Source organism: Bactrocera oleae, chromosome 6 (assembly GCF_042242935.1).
Source record: "Bactrocera oleae isolate idBacOlea1 chromosome 6, idBacOlea1, whole genome shotgun sequence".
In the NCBI taxonomy this organism is placed as follows: Eukaryota; Metazoa; Arthropoda; class Insecta; order Diptera; family Tephritidae; genus Bactrocera; species Bactrocera oleae.
In genome coordinates this window covers 46,876,856-46,902,809 of record NC_091540.1, presented here as the reverse complement: position 1 = coordinate 46,902,809, position 25,954 = coordinate 46,876,856, and the positions used below count along the sequence as shown (strand labels likewise).

Sequence of the window (25,954 nt, the reverse complement as noted above, 5' to 3'; positions counted from 1 at the left end):
CTGAAGAAGAAGAATTACACTTTTACGTGAAAGTATATAGTGCGCATGAATATTGCCCTTTTTATTGCACAAACAATTGTGTGGACACTTTCAGTTCATGTAAATATGGACAAAACTTCACAAAACAGGTATTTATGCGCTTTTGACTTTTCTATTGCAGAAATACATATTTACAGGTGTACGTACAAGATGAGCTAAACAGCAGATTATTATTGCTGTAAACGCATTGAAAGTGACAGCTGCTGTCACCGGTTTTCAATTAATTGTTGTTTTTTGGTTCAGGCGGATCAGTGATAATAATCTCGTCAGTTTACCATAACTTCACTCAGCACTTCAGCTCCACACAATGTTTTTTTTTTATTATTTTCAATTTTTTTTTTTTTTCAATTTTCTTCATTCATATTACCAGTGTACCTAATATGTATACATATGTATGTATATACATTGTGGCAAATATCTAAGATGAAAGTAAAGATTGGGAAGTAACGCGCGATGGCAGCCACAGTGATTTCGTTGGTTGATGCTGCTGCTACCACTTGACGGTTGACGGTTGAGAGTTCCGCGCGCCTGCGCTCAACCATTCCGGCGCGCTATGGATCAACCAGTTTCGCGGTCGTCAATGCAACGCACTCGTGCGCACGGTGACTTCTCGCACACATCCACACACAAACACTTTCACGTTCACTTTTCAATCAACACTCATCAATAATGCAACACAATTAATTGCATCAATTGCAATATTAATGCGATCACTTATTTTCCAATTCGTAATTAAAACGCACCAATACTTTATGAAAATGCGCAATTTTATTTGAAAAATCAGCAAGATAGCACAGTTAACGCGTGGCTACTCGGGAAGCGCACCGATTTATGCGCTGTTCGCCGTCCGTTGCAAGACTGAAGTGCGATCCGTAAGAAAACTGTATCTGAAAGTACAACGGCGAAGCAAACGCCGCGATTCGCCGCTCACCGCCGTTTGTCCTATATGCCTTTTACCTACGCTCTGCGCAGTTAAGGCAACCAACGTTCGTTCGCAATGTTAATGACGATTGCAAACACACAAAAGAAAAAAACACTATCAGCAACAACAACAGCAGCAATACTTGCAATGCCAACAGCGTTGCTTGAGAAGCTTTATTGTTTTCGCTTAACGCTGGAAATGTTATTATATTTCACCTTATTGTTATTGTTGTTGTTGACTTGAGTCTGATCGCGCTTGCCATTGCGATCGGTGAATAGACGAAGCAGCGTTTGGCCGCTCGATTGCCACTCATTCTTATTGTGAGTGCTTGGTGTTGGTGATTAGGACGTCGGCGCCGATGACGCTAACAATGCGTTCAACTTCATCGGCGCGCCGTTTTAAGTGATTGACGAGCGCGGCGTGTTGTTAATGTGTCGTGAAAAAGTAATAATCAACAGAAACGTTAACAAATCGACATACCCTACAAATTCATACGCTCGCACGCATTTACTTAGCTCATATGCACTCACCATTAAAATCATATTAATCTCTTTGAGCAAAAGTTCCATAAGAATTGAAAAAATTTAAACTGAAAGAAATTAACATATGTAAAAAAGTATTCATCCGGAGAATTATTTATTTTAAATTCATGGTTTTTTTATCTCTTTCAAAGAAAGTATATTTATACAAAAAATATTTTGGTGCCGAGTAAATTCAAGTTGTGCTATCAAACAATTGTTCACAGTATCAGAGGAGTGGTAGTTTCTTAAGCTTAAATTTCACTTATTCGTGGTTATAGCATTGGCTTAATTTTAAACTGTCACACCCACCACTAGAATAAAGTCCTTTTTAGGTTAGGTTGAGATTGCTGTTAAGGTTAAGAATCAAGTATATTTCGAACATATTTTCGCTGAATTATAGTGGAAGATCATGCTAGACTTTTGCCTATATTACTCGTATATCTCTTGTTATTCAATGATTGAACACAGCTCTCAATAGAAATAGTTTCTTTATGTATATTTTTCACAGCCGACTTCAAATCGATCAAGAATGACCTTTATCTATTAATACACGGATTTCAGATGTGTGATAATTTAACTGCAAAAGATGGCTGGTATTAAATAGTGTATCTTTAGTATACTCTATAAATTAGAACTTTACAGCTTAATAGCTTTTATTTGCTGTGCTTCAAGTGACTAAAATATATTTAATTGATGAAATTGATCGGTGCAATAGAGATAACTTATAAATGTATATCGATAAATACCTTTACACTTTGTTTGTAATTGAAAAACTTAAAAGGGTAGGTATTTGGAAAATTTAGAACGTCCTGAACAGCTACAAAAGTTTGAAGATCAGGAGTCACTCAAACAGCCATTTCAAAACGTTATTTTCAAAAACAAGAAAATTGGGTGGCAATTTAAAGCCAAGGTACATTGAAAGACGATATTGCATGTCAGAAATTTTGCTTGAACGCTACAAAAAGAAATCGTTTTTGCATCAGATAGTGACCATTATGTCAACCCTATAGGCAAAACATCATATGTGAACTTATAAAATTTATGCGGGCAATTGCCGAAGAATGCACGAAATTTGCGACTAGACACGAGGCAATAATTTTTCATAATGACAACCATCGACTTCATGTTGGAGCTCTTTTATTTTATTACTAGGAAGTTGGCAATACTTTTCATAATACTATTGTACATGTTTTTTTTTTTTTAATATGCGAAACTGAAATTTATACGTGATATAATAACTTATGCGGTTTATAAAATTTTAGAAAGGAGAAGGAGACGAAGTTCCGACTTCATGAAAATTACTATGGTTCGAAAATTAGAGTAAACGAACTACACCTACTTACCTCAGAACGCCTTTTGAATACATCAGACTATTTTATTTTACACATGCTTCCCTACATTTCCTCATAAATATAACAGTTATTTAACTAAGTATATGAAGGAGTTAGGTGGGTTCCATGGATTTAAAAAAGGGTATTCTTACTATATTTTTCAATATATACGATAACATATTTAATTTAAACAATCAACATATCATCGATACATAGTATAGAGAATATTTTAAACATTAATACGGTAAAAGCAAATCAATTTTTCGAAATTTTCAAACCTACTAATCCCTTAAATATTGATCAATACACGAAATATACTTGCGTATACATATAACTTAGGCTTTATTTACTTTTTGATTTTGAGTTTGATATGAAAGAAGAATGAATATAATGTAACAAGCCTTTAGTTTGCCCAACTAAATTTCTTTATACTAACCACACACATTTTTTTAAATCATCAGCCGTACCAATTAAATTAAACAGTTTTGGCAACCCTTAGGGATTCTGTCCAATTACCTGGTACTTTAAGAGGCATGCATCAAAATACATTTTGATAATTATATATAATATTAAAACGTACAAGAATCATTAAAATATTTTAACTCGAACCTAATTTAAATTTTAATGGGACACATGGTTTTCACCCTCAGACATTTTATGGCAAAAATAAGTCGCTTTCTTTTGTTTAAAATGTTTAGTTTAATCTCAGCTAAGTTGTTTGGTAGCGGATGGGAAAACCAAAATTTATTGCAGCAATCATGGAGCTTCATTATTGAAATGGGAAATGTATGTTGAGTAGATGCCTTACTTTTATCGGTAATAATTCTTGCTTATAACGTTATTAAGTGTGACTTGTGTTTAACTAGGTTACTACTACATTTTTGGATTTATTTCAATTGTAAAAGCCTTAGAGACATTAAAAATTTAATAACTGTAAGTCCAGATACAGCTTAGTGACTTAGAGTTAAATCTGAAGAACGCTTTACAATCAAATAACTGTAAATCCAGATACAGCTTAGTGACTTAGAGGGAAATCTGAAGAACGCTTTACAATCAAAACCAAGAAAAATCGAAAAAAATTCGTCTGTACAGAAACTCTAATACCATTAACAGGTGCATATCTTACAGCATAAAAGGGCATACAAAATATTTATCATGTTTTCAATCCTTCAGTTTGAATGACCTTTATATGCAATAGTGGTTTGATCTGAATAATATGTTTGGAGATTATGCCGTTGCCTTGGGTAATAATCTACGCCAAATTTAGTTAAGATATCTGGTCAAATAAAAAAGTTTTCGCTACAAGGGCTTGATTTTGATGGGATATTTTGTATGGCAGTTATATACTGTAGCCAGACTGAGTTTGAAATATCTAAAACGAGTGAAATTAAATGCTTTATTATTCTCAGGATCCACAAATTTTAGTCTTCATATTAATACAATAATTTTGAAAGCTACAGGTTCTCTCAGTTTTGTTTAACGATGGTCTAAAGAATTTAGAGATCCGTTTGGTATTAAAACTCGTTTTTCAAGTTTGATTAGGCCTAGGTTGGTATATGACTACGTGGCGTAGAAACCTAGTTACCAAATCCATTCTGACAATAGTTTTTGCCTTAGGGGATTAGAAAATGCTTGGCATAATATTCTTAGTGTAGCTCCTGAATGAATCAGTTTGTAGTTTTTTCTCATGACCGAGGTTAAATTTATTATCACTGATCGATTACACTGGTCTACATAGGTTTTTTGCCCTAGGTATACAATAGATTTTGGATATATTTATGTCCACATTTTATGAAACTATAAATGGTTTTGTAAGATTTGTTTTCGTTTATTTTTAATCTTTACTTCCATTTTACATTACAAAAATCAGAAAGCGTGAAACCAAAAAACATATCTATTTATTATGTCATTATTTCAAGTAAGGATACAGAGAGAGAAATCTCGAAACATGTGTTATATTTCAATATAATGCTTTTTATGAGCTTTTATAATCAATATATTTTTAAGGACCAGCGGTAAGCTGTCATCATATACCAACCTCAACAACCTTTAAATTCATCATGATTCATTCTCTTATTCACTTCAATTGGCAGTCTATATCGATGTCGGGGTATTTGGTGACCTCATTTTTTCTGAGTAGTCCATGTGAATTACTTTTGAAATTTTCATTGAGTAAAACAGATCATTTTGTAGACTGTAACTCTAGATATAGCCACGTTTGATTTTTGGTAAAACTTTAAAACTTTCCGGATAATTTTTCGCATATATAGTTTGCATACGCGAAAAAGGTGCTGATAACTATCAAAATATTATATGTAAATTTATCTTAAAAACAAGAGCATATTCAATGTTTTTATGAATAAGGACGTATGTTAATCTGGGCACATGAAAGCATCAAGATTTACTAAGATATCCAGGGCAACAAAAAATGTTGTTTTTGTAGAGCTGAGTTAACGAAGCATGTAAGTATCTCACTGTTTAAATTATGTACATCAAATTTTGGATTAAAGCGACCATTTAATTCATCAGACTCATTTTTCAGCAATTAAAAAATATTACTGAAGCTGAACAATTTTACATCTCGACGTTTAAAAAACTATCTTGCCCTTCATGACGGCTAATTCCGCACGAAAAATGTCACACTTTCAGGACTAGTCTGTCGGGTGCTGCCCTTCGCATCGGTTGGGCTCTTATTAAAGGCCTGTGTTTATTATTGATATTTTTTAATTCTTAAACAACATTCTTACTTGGTTAAACTCTTATCATGTTACAGATATATCTGAACTGTCAGAGTATAGTAAACTTGAAAGTCATACATCCATACTTTAGTTGCATTCTTCGACATATTTTGCAAGAACTTATCCATTTGAGCATTCTTCGAAGGTCTCCATCCTACTCCTACACTAGCATTCAGCATAGCTGACATTTCAGAAATTTGCGCTGCCCTTTCTATGCTCACTCACGTCCGGCGTGTTCTCATTTTCTCTATTCACATTCGTTTTTAATAATTCGAATTTTGTCGCTTTGTTTCTCTGGAATTAATATCATATTATACCCAGACGAAAAGCATTTCGATAGTGACATCGTTTTTGTTAAATCACATACATTCTTCTAATCCGAGATATTAACAATAATCCGAGATATTACTTAGTTTCGAATATAGAAAATTATTATACTCATGCATATGTACGATGTAGCTTTACAAATGGCGACTTTATTAATCGTGAACGCAAAATTTTACTCAGAAATGTATGAATTTTCTTTTTATGCATTAATTTGGGCACGCAAATTTATAACTGTGCCGTTAACTCTCAGTTAAAGTGACCAGCAAATAGCCATCAGCAATTTTTAATAATATATAAACTGACCGCAAAAAATCCAACATTTACATTTGCGTACGAAATGTGTGCGCGTGAATCACTACCTTTCAAGGCAATGCAAGAATTGAATTCGAAAGCTACAACTCACACATTCGGCAATTTTGGGGGCGTTGTTTTTGTTTTCTTCAATATGTCCCTTGTTTGCTTTTCAAACTATTCCAAATATATTTTTGCAAATTTTTCCAAATGAACGCCAAAAAAATATCTTTAAATATTGACTTCTTGTCATTTCACATTTTCATAAACATCAGTAAATACAGATAAATACGTGTCATACTCTTTAACATAACTCAACCCCATGGTTACCACGGTCCATCAGCGGAAGCGTGTCGTAAACCGGTTTCAATTTTACACTGCGCTATTTCTGGTATTTTCTCCTTTTTGTCTCTTCAGCTTCCTATAATTTGCTTATCTTACGACTTTTTGCACTTCTCCCAATTTTCTACTTTTTCCAAACACTGGCTTAGTCATGGCCAAATCAGATTTTTTGTTTATCTTCATTCATTGTTCATTTTGTTTGTTGATTTATTTCATTAGCTCGTCCGAATTGCATACCTGTCTAGGCGACTAGTTGTTGAAAATACCGGTAATTGATCTGCAGTCAGCACAGCAAAGGCGAAATTTCTTCACTTCGTAATTGAAGTGGGGCATGAGTAAGTTATTGTGCACCTACTTGTATATAAGTCTAAATTTGAATCGAGCTCAACATGTTTTGCTTTTAAGAGCTTCTTATTAATGGGCGTGTCGTGCTCAGCTGGTAACAAGCGTGTTGCGACGCACAAGTCAATTTGCATTCCTGAACGTGCGAATTCGTATCACTTTCTAAATGATTGATGTAATTGACGCGTAAAGGATAGAAAAGAATTGTGGATAATACTTTAACCAGTTTTTAAGAATGTGCCCTATGGCCTATTGCATTATTTTCACAACAGTATACTTTTACATACAAGTATATGGTAGACTAAAAAGCTAGCTAGCGATCACATTGGATAATTTTTAGAAAAAATTCCATTATCCATATAAATTTAAAACAATGTTGGTATCCACAACTTTCAAACAGTTCAAAAACACATCATATACATTTTACTTCCGATTCTTCTTAAGATAGTAGGCTTTCTTGGACACAATAATATGTCTCTCCTTCTCAAACTTAATTTTATTCCATTGTAGTCACCATGCAGATATGTAAATATTTTTGAGTGGGTTCGTTTGAATGAGTTTGTAAGAGTTTGAGAAAAAGAAATTCGAATATACTCTGCTTAAGGGGCAAACATAGTGTGAGAGCCTAAAAAAAGAACGGTTTTTGTGAACTTAAAAAGTTAAAAACTGCTGAATTTTAAACTTTTAAGAATATACTTATACATATTTATGAATACACAGTAATATTCAAATAATTTTCGAGTCAAACGCGATATGTTACGTCGCTAAAACATGTCCTACACTGTTTTGGTTATTCAGTCTTTCTCTTTCATATTGTCGGTACAATGACCTACAGTCGAAAAAAAATCAAAAATTGACAAAACTGCGACGTTTAAAAAAAGTTGAATTTTACCCAAAACTTTGGTTGTTTTCAGCTGCCGAATTTCATATCAGATCAAAAAACTGGTGGATAATGGTATGGCGAACTATATACAGAATATGCAGAACAACTTGCTAGTGATTAGATCAGTTATCGCCGAGTAATCACTGCAGTAAATTCGATAAATGTTGTTTCAAGAAAAAGGCGATGTTACACCTTAATAATATAACCTTCGTATGCGATATGAAAATTTAGACTTTATTGGACTTAAGTTATTTTAATGTGTTTGCATATTGTTTCAGTTTCGGCGGTTACGTTCTTTATTTCTTTCCACTCTTAAATTACGTAAACCACTTACCATTCAATTTGCTGATAACAGACTGATACGGCGACATTTCTTTTTTGACCTTTATATTGGTTGGTATATATTGGTATTTCTTCAAAATTCTGTTCAATACCTTTATAAACATTCCGTGACACGATCTTTTCAATAATGTATTATTTTTGGGCTTATAGACCTGTACTCGACAACATTCCTAAAAATTAGTTTAATAATATTTTCTACCACTCCAACAATAAAAATTGTGAATTGTGATACAAGCATTGTACAAGCTTCGGGAATGGATCAAATCTGACCAATGCAAGTGCAATTTTTTTTCTCTCTTCTCTTTAATAAAACTCAGTGAAGATGTTGCGCTAATCTCAAAATATGGTATGAACGTATTATCACCTACCCAAAAAGTGAAAGTAGTGAAGCATAAATAACGAGTATACTTAATAATCTACAAATTTGATTTTGACTTAAACATCTCTGCTTTATTATAACCTCAAAATAGTTGATATTGTCATACTAAAACTTCCATCTCGCGTAAATTTAAGCCGTCTTCACTTTTCTTATGCATTTTCTTCTTATAAAGACAAAATGAAAACCCAATAATAATTGAAAACTCATGCAAACAATTATTTATTTATTTTATTTTATTAATACTTCTGTATTTAGTAACCGAATTTTACTCGCCTTTAAAGTATAGAAAATTGTCTAATGTGGCAACATGGAAACGTGTCGTTCCGTTGCTAAGGTAAACAAATCTGTATCAAAACAAAGATTGAATAATTACATGGTCAAAAGAAACCAAAGAAGTTGTCAATAGCTGGGCATTAGGTCATTATAAATATATTTTAAAGTTGATAACATTTTAATCTTACTGCAGCTTGGAAAGTATGTCCGTCAACTCGAAATGGCTACAGGTCATCGTAGACGAAGACGAGCCACGACCGCGTCTAAACACCGTCACCAGCTGCATGACATTGTGCGACATTAAATGCGACAATTACGTGCGACTCATAGCGGCAGACATCTCATTGGACGATGAACCCACGGCGACCTTGAAAATTTTTCGAGGCACTTCGTTGCATACGGAGTTGAAGCTCAACGGTATACCAGCTGCTGTACAAAGCTTCTACAGCGATGAGTCGGAACCAAAAACTCCAAGTAGGTGTGAATTACAATAGTTTAACTGCAAAGTTTAAAAACACAAACTAAATTATATATGTGTATGTAAATGTATGATTGAAGTTATTGCTGTAGCCATCGCGGAATCGGTGCTTTTCTTTCGAAATATGAAACCGTATTTCAAATACACAGTGCCCGGCTTAGAGGCGGAGGAGTTAGAAAGAGATTTGTGGCTCAAATTACCTACAGTACGCGTAGAGCAGCAACCCGCCTTAGTCGAAAGCTTAAGGTCCATTGAGCGCCCAAAGATGTCAAGGAAGTCGCAAAAACTAATACAATTGCCACAAGAAGAACAAAATGTAGAGCTGAATTCATATCTTTAGAAAAGCGTATTCTCAAAATTGTCTATATTTTTCAGGAATACATTTTGAAATATGCAGATGCAACAGTAATGCGTCACCCGAATATTGTTGCACTCGGTTGCTTGCAACGCATTTCTAGCGATGCGAATCCACCTTCACATTTAGTTATTGCCACCGATAACGGTGATATATTGGTATTGGAGCCACAAAGTTTCGGTTTAATTTATCAAGCAAAGACCTGTGGCTATGAGACCGTGCCCTCCATGATTGCCGTACATGGCACATATGAAACCGATTTTCGCGTAGTAATCGCCACACGCTACGGCGGTGTATATCTACTACGTAAGTCGGTTAAGGAGGGTCAGGAGATATTTAAAATATCTCATCCCTTTACCGGATTAATGTTGTTGCCAATAGATCAAACGATAACGGTGTGTGCCATGGATTGTCGTCTTGTTTGTTATTCGAAGAAAGGCAAGCAATTGTATGTTAACAAGCTTCCCGCTCTACCGATGTGTATGATTCCAATTACACTGCCTCATCTGGGACTCACACTCTGCTGTGTAGCGTTGGAAGGTGGTCTGGTGCAGTTGTACTTGCAACGTTATTTGGTGAATGAGTTCCACATGGTATCCACAATTGGCGCGATGTGCTTCGGACGCACCGGCCACGAAGATTACGTGCTGAATATGGTTAGTGTTGAGGGTGAGATATTCGTGAAAATTCTAAAACGAACAGCTGCATTTGACCCGAGTGAGTTGCTTGCACTTAAGGAAAATGTCGAGAGTAAGATGATGGTTGAAACGATTTTGGAAAAGTCGAAGAAAAGTTCGATATTTGTTGAACAAGCAGCGAGGGAAAAACAAAATGCCAAGAGTAAGTTAATTCCAATGTTTCCCCTGTTCAACCATGCTCTAACACGATTAAATTTTTAAGTTGCTATTTGAAAGTATCCTTCGGATTCTATTTGCTTATTTCACTTCAAAAAAATTTTTGAACTCAAAAATAAGGAATATTTACCCATTTACCCCAGGAACGTCTAAATTAGGGTTAAACCAACCTGCGGGAAATTTCACACACATTGTATTCATCATAACTTAGTATATATATATACTTGTATATGTATATGTATATACAATTAAAGTTCTCCTTCTTTATTAAAAGCAACTTATGGCGCTTTTCAAGCCGAGCTATGGCGTTTACGTTACGTAGCTGCCCGTGCCACTGTCGACGCCATCAACTCGTCGGAAAGCACAATTTCTGGTGATATAACACATGCACCTGTCAAACTTTCTGCGGAGGTATGTGGGGTTGGTCCGGAGTTTCGACTTTATCTAACTATACAGAACATGTCAAGCTACAAAATGGCATCGAACCTAACTGTGCTGCTCCACGCCGATCGTCGTCACTACACCTTAAACAAATCAATGGCCAAGGTGAGAACTCAAAACATTCTCTTAATAAAAATCAAATATTATCTATATATCTAATCGCCATATTTCACTATTTTCTCTCGTCCACAGCTGCCTAGCATATTGCCTGGGGTGCCTCTGAAAATCGACTTTGAGATCGTAGCGGTATTGGATCCAAATCTTAAGTTACCTCCACATACACTGACGATAGAAAATTCGCAAATACGCGTTATGCTGTTGAAAGCGCGCCAAACGAAACCGCTGATCGCCGCTGTGATCGCCATGCCGCAATCGGAAGCGAATGTTTGAATTTCATGTGTTGATATTGTGTTAGTCGCAAAACTCTTGTGCCCGAAAGTATGTTTTAAAAGACGACCTATTCGAATAAAATGTTATGATTGGAGAAATATGCGCGTGTTTTTTTTATTAAATTATACATTTACAGTTATGAACTAAATAATACGGTCACTGTTTGAGAGGGTAAATTTAGTAGATTCTATGCCCAAACGTTAAATGGACGTATTTAAAATAAAGGATATTCTTTAACTTATAAATAACAAGCCAATTACTCTCGCAATTTTCAACTATCAAATCCGGGGACCATAAACCACCTGATCCTAAACGGCTTAAAGTCAGCTGCAAATCACTATATGATACCCCATTGGGGCTTGTGGAATTTCTGGACTGATTGCTTTAACTTCTGACATTATTCGAATATACTCGAGAACATGTTTATTCGCAATTTTGTGAAGATAATTCACACACTGACCGAAATGTTCGGATCAAAGTCTGCTAGAATAACGAAAATCATTATATGTAGAATAGCTGGAGCTGGGTGCAGGGGTAATTTGTAGATCGATTTCCAGAATTTTTGGCCTTAAATACATATACCTACATACATTTATAGTATTGTACATCCAGTATTATATGTTCATTTAATTATACCCTGAACAGGGTATATTAAGTTTGCCACGAAGTTTGTAACACCCAGAAGGAAACGTCGGAGACCCTTTAAAGTATATATATTATATAAATGATCAGCGTGATAAGCTGAGTCGATTTAGCAATGTTTGTCTGTCTGTCAGTTTTTCAGGTATCGGTCTGAAATTTTGCACCTATCCTTTTCTTTGACTAACCTGTGCATGAGCACCTTCATTCGTCAGAACGGTCGATATCGGACGAACATAGCATATAGCTGCCATACAAACTGAACGATCAAAATTAAGTGCTTGTATGGGAAACTTTTTTATTTGACGAGGTATCTTCAAAAAATTAGGCACAAATACAAAGTTTTTCGAACTTTCGGTTTACTTTATACTGTAAAAACAAAAGAGCGTGTTTTACTGATAACAATGTAGTGTGTCAAGTGTACCAAAATGTGTCAAAGCTTGCCTTAACCCTCATAAAACGAATATCACGATTTTCAAACATCCGGCTGACTTTACTCCATATATGGTATAGTGTATTTTAATGACACTCAAGGAGCATATTATTTTGTTTTTGTATGTGGCATGTTAATAAATGCCAAAAATATATAAAATCAGGTCAATACACCCCTTAGACAGCATATAATATAAAACTTTCAAACTTCAGGTGGGCCTTATACCATGAACGAATTACCTACACCCACTCCCATTTCTAACAAGCCTTATGACGAATATGTCGTTCAGTGTGTGATAAAATTGCTTGAAAAGTTATTCTCAAGTGTGCCGGAGCAATATCCATCAACTTATATCAAGATATACAAACATGAATTTACTTCATACAAAATACACCTATCTCCCATATACCTAATAAAAGATTTTTAAACTTCTGTTTGGCCTTATACCGATTAGATCTACTATATAACGGTCAATATGTAAGATATTTTAGCAAAATTAACTGAATTTGAATGCCAAACTTTATTATATTAATGGTTTAGCGCTGAACATGAATGGAGTTGGTCTAGACCTTGGTCTTAATCTCACATCCCTAATATCTTCAATTCCGATCTTCTGGTTGACGTTAGACACCTCAACTTAATAGATTAAATTTAGCTTCTTCGGTTAAGTTTATGCAAGGTATAACTCATTTGAGGATGATTTGGGAATAATTTTCGTTGACGGAATGAAAAATATAACAATAAAGCTGAGTCTAAGCTTATGTCCCTAAAATTATTTCTGTCTTTCGGGTTGATTATTACTTTATATATGCGTATGTATCTATTTCCATCATCTAGTTAATTTTATTTGAAATAAATCAACCAGTATGTAAGTTATCCTAACAAATTTACGCTTATACCCACCCCCTTTAGACAACCCGAATATTTCGTGTAATAATAACATACATATATACAAGTAGTATATTCTAATGAGGCTATGTAATTATGGGATTTATAGCACAAGTTCTTCGCACCCGCCCTGACTTTTTCCAAATTCTGAATGTGTCTTATAATTAGCATCGCTTGACCTCCACTTATTTTTTCAGTTGATTCATTTGATTTTCTTTAATATTTTAGGCTCCCAGCATGATTTAACACATATCAAATCTAAAATTTAAAATCGATGAAATTGGATATTAACCACGCCCAGTCACCATACTAAGGATGAAAACTACTAAAAGTGCGATAACTATCTGACGACAATAGTCAACACATTGAATTTTACAGTAATTATAGTACGGACGGAATACGGGTGAATCGGTATAAAATTTGATCAATGGACACGGTACTGTCCACTTTTGCGCCGATGGCGAATGTATTTAACTCAGGGTCTGTTGCTTTTAGCAAAATTAAGTAAACGTATAATCATGGACATACTATTAAATGCGAAAAATTGTGAAATTGGTCCATGAATTAGCCCTCATATACATTTGTAATGATTTTCGTCTTCGCCACTCCGGTTGATTTATCTCATAGTTATACCCAATATATTGAATATACCTACAATACATACTGAATTTATATGCAACATTTTTTACTTCTCGAAATATGAAACTAAACGAGATGGACATACAATTAAAAATATCTAGATGATGTGTATCTATCTATCCGTCAGTCCGTCCAAGCCATAACTTAAGTCAAAATTAAGAATCTTGAAGAAACTATTTATTTATTGGCACTTTGAGGAGCTTGGTATATTGGAAGCAAAAAAATTTTTTATGTTATATCATTCAGTGTGAAAATGGGAGAAATCGGAGGATAACCACGCCCACCTTTCATACAGAGATAATGTGGAAAACTACTAAACGTGTGGTAGCATGCTGAAGAAAAACGTTGAAAAAACTAAAGTTCACAATACATATGGCAATGAAGAGTTGCAGTCGGTGTAAAAAAAGTGTGAAGAAATTAGCTACCGCCACAACTATTTCCCAAATAACACAATTCTTAATTCCAACATTCTGATTCTTTCCCTCTAAACGATATAACTCAGGCACCAATATTGATATCGGAATAAAATTATGCACAAAACTTTGCTTCCGAACTTGTCAAGCTCCTAGAAACCGAATACATATGTTGACTTCAGAGTATATAACTGACTTTTTTCTCCAAAATATCCGTACAATAATAATCTAAATCAGTCTGAGATATATCGTAATGAAATTCAGAGGGCATCTGCAAGTTTGCCAAAAATTACATCAATACATCATCTAGCCCTCATATACATACCTAATACATATACGGATTTTATATCATCCAATTCACTTTATATCGTATATATTGGTCAAGAGGTTCAGAGGGCCTTTTTCCATGATAATATAATGCTAAAAATTGCTAAAAGATCCCTAGCCCCCATATCTTCTGGTTGACTTTATTCTGCTTATATCGATCAATACGCGACATATCGTAGGAAAACTAAGTGAACGTACAATACTGATACTATATCGTCTCGTTGGTTCAGTTAATATCACCTATATCACAATAGAAGCTATGCCAAGAAAAGAATATTTCGATTATTGTTACGCCACACACTAATATGTTAGTTTGCTTAATTTTAATATAAATATTTAAGATGTTAATCAATATGTAGAAAAAAGCTAATTAAGTACATTACCTCCAATATAAGTGATTGAGATAATATTGTAGTCCATTCACTATTTCGTCGAATGACGAATATTGAATTTCTTTCCTACATGTTTTACTATTAAGTTTTACAAACATTAGAAAATATTTCCTCTTTGATCCTTGCAAATTGTAAGAGTATAAAATGTTCGTACGCATCCTTCCTTACTTAGGGTTGAACTTCTGGTAAGGTAAATTTCGGGTCTATGCCTTCTTCAGACGCTAAACGGAATGTTTCCTATGCGGTATCAAAAGACTTTTTGACATTTATCTTCAGCAAAAACCATATTACGCCTCTCTCACAAATGCAAAATTGTAACATAAACAAGCAGTTGTTCTTTTCGGTGACGCCTAAAAGTATGCACATAAATTTGCATTCCTCATAATATGTATCTGGTTGAATGTATTTAAATAAAGAAAATTAATTTCTTTAATACGATGCTCGGTAGTGATTTACCACACTACTTAAAACTGTTTTCCTAGTTATACATTCAAATATAAATATCAGCCAAAATTACATCCCTGCTACATTAATAGTTAACACAAAACTACAAAAATTACTTTCTCACAAAATATTATTGACTATCTCAACGACATCTAATCAATTTTCATAGAATATCTTCAAATAAATGCTTATTATACTCTCGCAACCTGTTGCTACAGAGTATAATAGTTTTGTTCACCTAACGGTTGTTTGTATCACCTAAAATTAATCGAGTTAGATGTAGGGTTATATATATATAAATGATCAGGATGAAGAGACGAGTTGAAATCCGGGTGACTGTCTGTCCGTCCGTCCGTCTGTCCGTCCGTCTGTCCGTCTGTCCGTCCGTCCGTGCAAGCTCTAACTTGAGTAAAAATTGAGATATCTTTATGAAACTTGGTAGACATGTTTCATGGTACCGTGAGACGGTTGGTATTGCAGATGGGCGTAATCGGACCACTGCCACGCCCACAAAACGCCATTAATCAAAAACAAATAACTTGCCATAACTAAGCTCCGCAATAAGATACAAGACTGTTATTTGGTACACAGGATCACATTAGGGAGGGGCATCTGCAGTTAAAATTTTTTTTAAAAAGTGGGCGTGGTCCCGCCTCTAATAGGTTTAATGTGCATATCTCCTAAACCGCTAATGCTATAATAACAAAATTCACTAGAAGCAAATGTTTTTAGCACTTCTATTGACGGTGTGAAAATAGTTGAAATCGGGTGGCAACTCCGCCCACTCCCCATATAACGGTACTGTTAAAAACTACTAAAAGCGCGATAAATCAAGCACTAAACACGCCAGAGACATTAAATTTTATCTCTGAGATGGTATAAGATGACTTTATAGGAACCGCGTTCAAAATTAGACAGTGGGCGTGGCACAGCCCACTTTTAGGTGAAAACCCATATCTTGAGATCTGCTTAACCGATTTCAACCAAATTCGGTGCATAACGTTCTTTTCATGTTTCTATGTCATAGTGCGAAAATGGGCGAAATCGGATTACAACCACGCCTATTTTCCATATGACACCTTTTTAAATACCACTTGATTCTTTCACTTTCCACTATGCAAATCAAGCAACAATGATTATATCGGCGTAAAACTTTGCGTGAATAATACGTTTAAAGTATGCCACCTTGTGACCAAAAATTTTCTAAATCGAACCAAAACTGTTCAAGCCCCTAAGTACTAAATATGTGGACCCCAGTGCCTATAGTTGACCTTCTACCGAAAATATCAGTCAATCCACAAAGAAATCTCAAACGAGTATACCATTTGACTTTGCGAGAGTATAAAATGTTCGGTTACATCCGAACTTAGCCCTTCCTTACTTGTTCACTTTTGTTTTTATTATACTCTCGCAACCTGTTGCTACAGAGTATAATAGTTTTGTTCACCTAACGGTTGTTTGTATCACCCAAAACTAATCGAGTTAGATATAGGGTTATATATATATAAATGATCAGGATGAAGAGACGAGTTGAAATCCGGGTGACTGTCTGTCCGTCCGTCCGTGCAAGCTCTAACTTGAGTAAAAATTGAGATATCTTTATGAAACTTGGTAGACATGTTTCTTGGTACCGTGAGACGGTTGGTATTGCAGATGGTCGTAATCGGACCACTGCCACGCCCACAAAACGCCATTAATCAAAAACAAATAACTTGCCATAACTAAGCTCCGCAATAAGATACAAGACTGTTATTTGGTACACAGGATCACATTAGGGAGGGGCATCTGCAGTTAAAAGTTTTTTAAAAAGTGGGCGTGGTCCCGCCTCTAATAGGTTTAATGTGCATATCTCCTAAACCCCTAATGCTATAATAACAAAATTCACTAGAAGCAAATGTTTTTAGCACTTCTATTGACGGTGTGAAAATAGTTGAAATCGGGTGGCAACTTCGCCCACTCCCCATATAACGGTACTGTTAAAAACTACTAAAAGCGCGATAAATCAAGCACTAAACACGCCAGAGACATTAAATTTTATCTCTGACATGGTATAAATTGGCTTTATAGGAACCGCGTTCAAAATAAGTCAGTGGGCGTGGCACAGCCCACTTTTAGGTGAAAACCCATATCTTGAGATCTCCTCAACCGATTTCAACCAACTTTGGTGCATAACGTTCTTTTCATGTTTCTATGTCATAGTGCGAAAATGGGCGAAATCGGACTACAATCACGCTTACTTCCCATGTAACACCATTTTCAATGCCTTCTGATTCTTTCACTTTCCACTATGCAAATCAGGTAACAATGACTATATCGGGGTAAAACTTTGCGTCAATAATGCAATTAAAGTATGCCACCCTGCGGCCAAAAATTGTCTAAATCGAACCAAAACTGTTCAAACCCCTAAGTACTAAATATGTGGACCCCAGTGCCTATAGTTGACCTTCTACCGAAAATATCAGTCAATCCACAAAGAAATCTCAAACGAGTATACCATTTGACTTTGCGAGAGTATAAAATGTTCGGTTACATCCGAACTTAGCCCTTCCTTACTTGTTTACTTTAAATCTTTAGTAAGTTTTTAAAAAAAAAGAGTTTAAAAAAGCTCTCGCAAATAGTTTGGAGTTATTTGATTTCTACAACATTTACGTGAACAACCAACAGGGGCTATACAATGGTCGCTGTAAGTGGGCGTGAACTATAGATATATCTTTTGTTTTCTCATTACTTTTTTCATGATTTTAGTTTAAAGAAACGTTTCACATAAGAACCTCTTTTCAAAACCTCACTGACTACGAATCTTGAAATTCTACGATCTCTTCAAGCAGGCTACTATTGGTGATATCAACGTTGAGAAGCCAGGCGCTTTGGATTTAAAGTGCAAGGCCATGTGGGACGCATGGAACTCCCGCAAGGGTCTCTCACAAGCTGCCGCCCAGGAAGCCTACATCCAGGTTTAAGAGAAATACTCACCTATTTACTTTTAAAATCCCTGTGCTAAAGACTATTTATGTTAATCTGTAAATATTATTTAATTTTATTGCCATGTAATTAGTAATTGCGTGTAATATAAAATATAAGAGTAAGTTACTACTTATAGCATTAGTGAATGGTATTTTAATCTTTATATAAAAGGTAAAAATACATAGAGTTGCATCTACCCTGACATTAACTGCTTTAATTAGGGTTAAGCATGTAAAAATAAAAATTTCAAAAATAATGTGAAGATCTTTATTGAGATCTTAAGTTTTTTTTATGACGATAAAAACCTTCAGTGCTGCAATATGGAGATCTTTGAAATGCATGCCCTTGAAAGGCTTTAGTAAGATACCCCTGCTCAGGTAAACTGCCAGTGAAATGAACACTGAAGAGGGGAATAAGGGTGATTGTAATACATATATTTAAATAAAACAATCAAGATACTTTTTTAACACTCTTGACCAACCAAATATTTCCACTTGGTGGAATTTTTATCTTTTGGGAAACACGTACTATATTGACCTATACATGCAATTATGATTTTGGATCTTCCTTTAGAGTAATAAAATTATAGTGAAAGTTAAATGAATTGAATATAAAAATTCAATAATTGATTGAAGGAACCTGACTAACGTAATCGTAGAATGTTATTCTAATTGTTGTTACAGTCGAACTTCTCTTCGATCTTCTGTACAACGAAGTTTTTTATAACGAATTAATTTCCATAACACTGCAACTTAATTAAATTGTCATAATATTTTGATCTCCTTACAACGCATTCCATTAATCAAGCTTTTCTATACTACAATTTAATTATGCGTTTTTAATCTCTCTATACCGAATTTTATTTCGATTTTTTTTCTAACCAAAATAAGGAAAAATGTATTTAGGAAAGTCCAGAATTAAAAATGTTATGATAAAAATCAATAAAGAAATATCCTAAATAGGGCCACGATGTTTGTAACACCCAAATGATCGCCTTGAGGAACTGATTAGATTATGGCATGTTCATCTGTCTGTATATACTCGAACTACTCCCTCAGTTTTTGAGATGTTGAGTTAAAATTTTGCAAACCTCATCTTCTTCCCAATAAGCTGCTCATTCGTCGGAACGATATCGGAACTGATATCGGACCACTGCAGTAAGGAATCTGTTGTATTTGTGAAGGATTTTATAGCTAAGCGGTGCAATCGAAGTTCCCGTTTTTTATTGTTTTTACAAAAGTCTGCCTCTAATGGCTTACTTTTCTACTGAATTTTCAGTTTAAATGCATTACAAGGTTGTGTAGTGTGGAATCACCTGCGGTGTCACATGACTGTTTTGCACCCTGCTACCGGCTAATTGAACTGTATGAACTATTTACCACCCAAGTACTTTAACTTGCAAGCAATAAACTCCAGTGAGTGCATTAGATTATTAGATTAAACTTAAATCGTGTATTGCTTGAAACGATAATATTAAAACAAGTGTATAGAAGTACATGTACGACTATAATTAAATATGTGTATATAACATGAGCTACGTGCCGGTAAAACACACGTAATCCTCGAAATATTCGCCAGTGCAAGCGCATCAAAGCTCAAAATCAATCATACACTACGCAAACACTTACCAACTCCACTATTGGTGCACGTAACTGAATATGTGGTCCCCAACATCGAGTGGAGCTTTCGAGTGAGTCAACCGTGAAGCTTTTAGCACAGCTGATCGCGTCAACCAATTGTTGTTAAATTCAACAAATGCTCGCGCTTCGAATTCAGACTGTAATTCGCCATTCGCGTGGAACGTTGATCGTGTAAGTTTGTTGCAAATAAGTTATAATAAATATACCTGTACGTTTTCGAAATCATACGAGATAAGTATAAGAGTAAACGGCGCAAACGATACGCTGACAAGTATTAATTCGAGTGCAGAGGTTATTTGTGGGTTTCTTTGCATGTGCTAGCGCGATGTTGCGTATGCAATAAAGTGGTTTAAATTGCATTTGTTAAATATTATATATACACAAATATACGAACTCGTAAGTTAAATAATGTGACGAATAACTATTTTCCTGGACTTTTATAAGAGGCTTCATTTACAAACACAACAGTCACTTTGTGACTAACATATATTGCATCTATATTGTATTCGAGAATTTATTAAATATTTAAATTTGCCCGCTTCGACAACTTGCTAATGCGCTCCGCTTTGGTTTGTTTTAGAAGCACGAAACTTTGAACCCTACTTCGCGCGATATTTTAGTAGGGTTTTTTGTGCTCAAGTACGAACTCACATACTTATGTGTGTAATACCTATTTGTGCTTGTTTAGTAAGCTTGCCTATCCATGTTTACCTCTTCTAATTTTCCCTGTTTCACATTAGCTATGTACTCTGTACTCACGTTCGTTTTTCTGCACAGGTTTGAAATGCACACGAGTGTACGAAATTCAACTCTATTAATTCAATTGAAAAAAATAAAAATTATTTTTTAACTTTAACATGTCTGCATTGCACTGTAAATATCCAATTAACCAATTATGACCTCATAAAAAAGTTTACGATTTAACTGAAATTATATTTTTATTTATTTCGAAATTCGGAAACAGACTTAATAGAGTTTTTTATACAATACTACTAAAGAAGTTGGTAATACATATGAATGTACGTACGTCTTAAGAAGACGTGTCTTTGCTGATTTATTTATTTATTTAAACGTTAAGTACGTGCTTTTGACATTTTTTTAAAGCAGACACTTACACAGTTTTTTTTTTAACTATGGTGAAGTAATAAAATGAAAAGCTGTGTAATGAAATAAACGCGGAATACTTCAAGTTTTAACCTTGTTGCTGACATGATCTTGATTTAGACTAAATGTCATGCGATTCTTCTTTATTTAGATCTTATTAAATTAGTTTTAGTGAAATACTTTTTTAAATCATATAATTAACTGATGTATTTTGTTTGGTTTTAGCAAATGTAAGATTTTAAGTTATAGTTTAATTGAAAAATCGTTAATTGCCGTTAAAAACTATAATATCACATTATCATATACGAATTTACTTTTGATTTAAAAATGGCACGTTCAAAGAAAAAATTATATCTGACAAATATAATTTAGATAGTTGGTAAGGGGGATGTCTGACGACGCCCTAGGCCTTTAGGAAGCCCATTGTGAATCCATCGGAACTAAAATATACTCACTCTATTATATGTGCAACTTCCTCAACTTTCCTTTATTTTATTTTTTGTAATTTAATTTAAAATAAATCAATTTAATTTAATTTACTTTAATTTTATTTTATTTTTGAAATTTAATTTAATTTAAAATAAATCAATTTAAATTACTTAAACTTTATTTAGTTTTATTTTTTTTTATTTTATGTTTTGTAATTTAATTTAATTTTATTTTATTTTACTTTTTTTGATATTGTCTTATTTCGTTCCGTTATTTTACTTTTTTTAGATGATTTCATTTACCCTCACCAACCTGTGCGCAATTTCTGTTGTAATTTAACCCCAATTTGTATAAAAATGAATATTGCAGTTTACTATTGGCCCATTAAGTTCCTCTATACTCTTTTGAACTCGTTCTTTTTATTTTTGCTCCATTTTGCTTGGCATAATTTGTTAACTCTAATAAAATACTTAGCAAATTATAGAGATTTAACTGTGCGAAGATATAACATATTTCTTGTTTTTATTCTACATTTTCCATACAGTTGACTTAACACCAAGTACACATTACAATCGCCAAAAACCGGTAGCCAATCGCACTTTTTAAATTCATACATATTTTGTTAGTATTTCTTTTGATCATACTGCTGATTTAACGAAAGGTTTGGACAAACCGCGCTTCACCATGAATAATAAAACTAAACTTGCAAAATTGTTTTGAATTTACTCACAATCATAGCCGCAAGTAATATAATATTGCTCGTCATGTAGCTGTAATAAAAATTAATACAAATACAATAACAGAATAAAGCAATAGCACGTCGATCAGAGTTTTGGACTCAATTTAATTACATACGTTGCACAGTGTTTGGGTGCTAATGAAAATTCGAACATCGTACTTTGTAACCGTCGCAATGCTCGTGCAAGAAAAAACCATAACATCCTTCACAGCGGCATTTCTTGTAACATAAAAGAGTATAAAGAGTTCTTAATCTTGATTCTGATCGGCCAGTTTTAATGACAGCTAACATATGAGTATATGCTATAGTGGTCTGATATCGGCGACGTTAACCCAAAAAAATTAAACGTAAAATCATAAATTAAAAAAATCTCAATTGAAAATTCAAGAACTTGCAAAATGGTTATCTGAATTATTTCCATTTTATTTAATAATTTTAGTCGCTTCGGCACACCGTGCCACAACAAAAATCGCTCGTACATAGCGCGCTTACAATTGGACACTTGAATGCCGCACTCGCGTAATCAAATTGAATTATTTCTTAGAGAAAGTTTTGCCGTAACATATAGTTACACACGTTTATATATATATATATATATATATACATGGTATGTGTGCGTTTCTATATAAGCTTACATATTTATGTTTTATACTGCTACTGTTGGTCACAAAGCAATAGACTTTGAATTAATGGGGAATGCAATGATTTAAGAGAAGACAGACTGTTACATACAGCGGAAAGTGAAACTAAAAAATGAAGAGCTAACCATAGAAAATAAAACAAACTCTAAATCCAAGTGCAATCATATTTATGCATATTTTTTTTAGTAACTAATAAACCTCTATTCATTCTAATTATTGATTCTTTAAATTTTTTTATTTCTTCTCTACTTCAAAACAAGTTTGAATGAGGATCTCTCCAAAAACACTTTTGGCATATTTTTATGTTTAGATAAGTGAACTTTTCCAAAATTTTTGGTACAACTGAACTCTTCTCCACCAGCAACAATTTGTATTCTACCCTGTACAGCGCTTTCTCAGTCTCTAAATATATTTATAAATAGTCGTTCCTTATATGTAAAAACAGCAGAGAGCACGCTTACTTGTCCATAAACAGCCCTTATATAAGTTATTCTTTTTTATATCTAGAATCTCTATAAAAAATCTTAAGAAACCAGCCCCGCCGTTGTTCCACTAGATTGAACGATCCATCTCGAATTCCTGCTCGTTCCAATGTTATATTTGCAGAGTCTTTTAAGAACAAAGACAAGAAAATTTAAACAAAAGTGATTGAGCTATTCTTGCATTATTATTATTATTATAATACAATATACCAATATCTACCGCATGATAACTTACGAATCAGATTAGGTTGTAAAACCTTTACCTCGTTGGTCACTAGCAAAGTTGGTAAGGAAGAAATGAAGTAAATAATTTATTTAACAAGAAAAAGCGTTAACTTCGGCTGCAGCGAAGCTAAAATTCCCTTCACAGGTGCATTTTTGTATAGCGTAAAAGCTTATACAAAGTCTTTAGTCTGATTTTGATCAGTCAGTTTAAATGATAGCTATAAGCTACAGTGGTTCGATCTGAGCAATATATTCGAAGATTTTAGCGAAGTCTTGGATAACAGTCTATGCCAAATTTCTCGAAGATACCTTTGACAAAAAAATAGTTTTCCATACTAGGACTTGAGTTTGATCGGTCAGTTGTATAGCATATAGTCGTCCGATCTGAAGAATGTGTTTGAAGGTTGTAGCGATACTTTGGATAATAATATATGCCAAATTTCATGAAGATACCTTTGACAAATAAAAGATTTTTGCTTACAAGGACTTGAATTTGATCGGCCAGTTGTATGACAGCTATATGATATAGTTGTCCGATATCAGCGGTTCAGACAAATGAGCAGCTTCTTGGTGAAAAAAGGATATGTGCAAAATTTCAGACCGATACCTCAAAAACTGACAGACAGACAAACATGATTAAATCGACTCAGCTTATCACGCTGATCATTTATATAATATACATATAAGTATACTTTAAAGGGTCTCCGCCGTTTCCGTTTGGGTGTTGCAAACATCTTGGCAAACTTAATATACCCTATTCAGGGTATAAAAATGACAGAAAGCACGATCCAAAGAAACCTAAGAAGTTTCTTTTGTCCAAGCCTATGAGCAGATGCAATGTATGGATTATATGCAAAAGAAACACGGATAGCAATAAAAATAAAAAATTTAATCAAATTGGTTTTTTTTGATGAAATTGGTTACTTTTAAGGTCAGACTGTAATAACTATCGACGTGAATATGTATATGTCCTTGTACAGAAATATATAAAACTACAATCTGTCTCTCCTTGAGAAGCTTACACAAAAGTAAATGAGATATTTCCTGTTGAAAACAGGCTTCATTTGTAGGTCAAGCTTCACCACGGGCAAGGCTACATACTAATCATTTGAGTGTTTAGCCAAGTATATGTGTGCGATAAATTTATGTATGTCATTGTGTGAACGGATTTTTATTATCCTGCTATCATATTCCATTCTATTTACATTTATTATTACCACTTCAAGGTGATATTTTAACGATTGCCTCACTTATTCCATATAAAATACGAAAAAATTATTATCTCTTCCATATTCTCCTTTCAGAAAATTAATTAAAAGATAACTACAAGATGTCGCTGGATGAGGTAATTACATAGTTTTATACATTAATTTTCGATATCATAAAATTGTGATATTGTTTTTATTGCAGAAATTCAATGCCGCTGCTGAAAAGGCGAAAACCTTCACCAAACGTCCCACCGACGAGGAGCTGCTGAAATTGTACGCGCTCTTTAAACAAGCCACCGTCGGTGATAATAACACATCTAAGCCCGGTATGCTTGACCTGAAAGGCAAAGCCAAATGGGAGTTCTGGAACAAGCAAAAGGGCAAATCACAAGATGTCGCCAAGCAGGAGTACATAGCATTTGTAGAAAAAATATCAGCTTCATATCTTTAATGTAGATAACTTTATTTGTAAATATAAAATGGCCAAGGAAGATTTTGAAACACTTTTTGGAAAAATTAAAAGTCCCTATTATAATATGTAGCTGTAAAGAACATCATGTTTTGAAAATTAACAAAAAATATTGTAATTTTGAATATATAGAAGCAACTGTTTTTTATTCGTTTATTACAATATGTAAAAAAATATTTTAACGCTTATTGAAATTCGCACAAACAATATGGCTTTGAAATATTCTTCTAACTGGATAAATGTTGTTCACTCACTTTAACTTTATTGTAAGGAAAAAATATTTGGAGCTATAATTCTAGTCTGAAATACATATTAGGCCTAGTAAAAAGAAATCCATTATATTATTTTTTGCATAGATGGCTTTAGGATTCAGTATATCGTGTTGTGTAAGTACGAGTTAGATGAGTTTTGCTATATTAGAATACTAAAACCACGCCCAATTTTGGTTTTGTCGATTTCGTTCCGGTAATTTTGATGTTGAAGATGCACCACGATCTGGAAGAGCAGTTGTCACATCATTTAAGACGTGCTTCGATTACTCAGGAGCTAAAAATGGCACAAAACCATTTGAAACCGTTTACCGACTAGATATCAAATGATAATCATCTACTATGAGCTGCTCGCCTACGG

At 34.1% G+C, this 25,954-nt stretch overlaps 2 protein-coding genes across 3 annotated transcripts; both read left to right on the top strand.

Moving 5' to 3' along the window:
* The first annotated feature begins 8,817 nt into the window (after positions 1–8,817).
* On the top strand, positions 8,818–11,346 carry BBS1 (Bardet-Biedl syndrome 1). Its single transcript, XM_036372128.2, has 5 exons — positions 8,818–9,204; positions 9,289–9,524; positions 9,584–10,403; positions 10,692–10,963; positions 11,051–11,346. The coding sequence occupies exons 1-5, from the start codon at positions 8,934–8,936 to the stop codon at positions 11,246–11,248; spliced, it is 1,797 nt and encodes a 598-aa protein (XP_036228021.2). The 5' UTR covers positions 8,818–8,933; the 3' UTR covers positions 11,249–11,346.
* Positions 11,347–20,095: 8,749 nt separating this feature from the next.
* Acbp2 (Acyl-CoA binding protein 2) lies at positions 20,096–25,656 on the top strand. 2 transcript variants are annotated; one of them, XM_014236249.3, is made up of 3 exons: positions 20,096–20,198; positions 24,952–24,992; positions 25,058–25,656. In XM_014236249.3, exons 2-3 carry the CDS (start codon positions 24,978–24,980, stop codon positions 25,304–25,306), a joined length of 264 nt encoding a protein of 87 aa, XP_014091724.1. In that variant the 5' UTR covers positions 20,096–20,198; positions 24,952–24,977; the 3' UTR covers positions 25,307–25,656. The 2 variants fall into 2 exon arrangements, with proteins under 2 accessions (XP_014091724.1, XP_014091725.1); XM_014236250.3 differs by lacking the exon at positions 20,096–20,198 and adding an exon at positions 20,248–20,423.
* Positions 25,657–25,954: the final 298 nt, after the last annotated feature.

Coding starts and splice junctions, on each gene's coding strand:
- BBS1 (XM_036372128.2), top strand. CDS start 8,934: ATGTCCGTCAACTCGAAATGGCTACAGGTCATCGTAGACGAAGACGAG. Junction 9,525..9,583: donor TGCCACAAGAAGAACAAAAT/GTAGAGCTGAAT, acceptor TATATTTTTCAG/GAATACATTTTGAAATATGC. Junction 10,964..11,050: donor TAAACAAATCAATGGCCAAG/GTGAGAACTCAA, acceptor TCTCGTCCACAG/CTGCCTAGCATATTGCCTGG.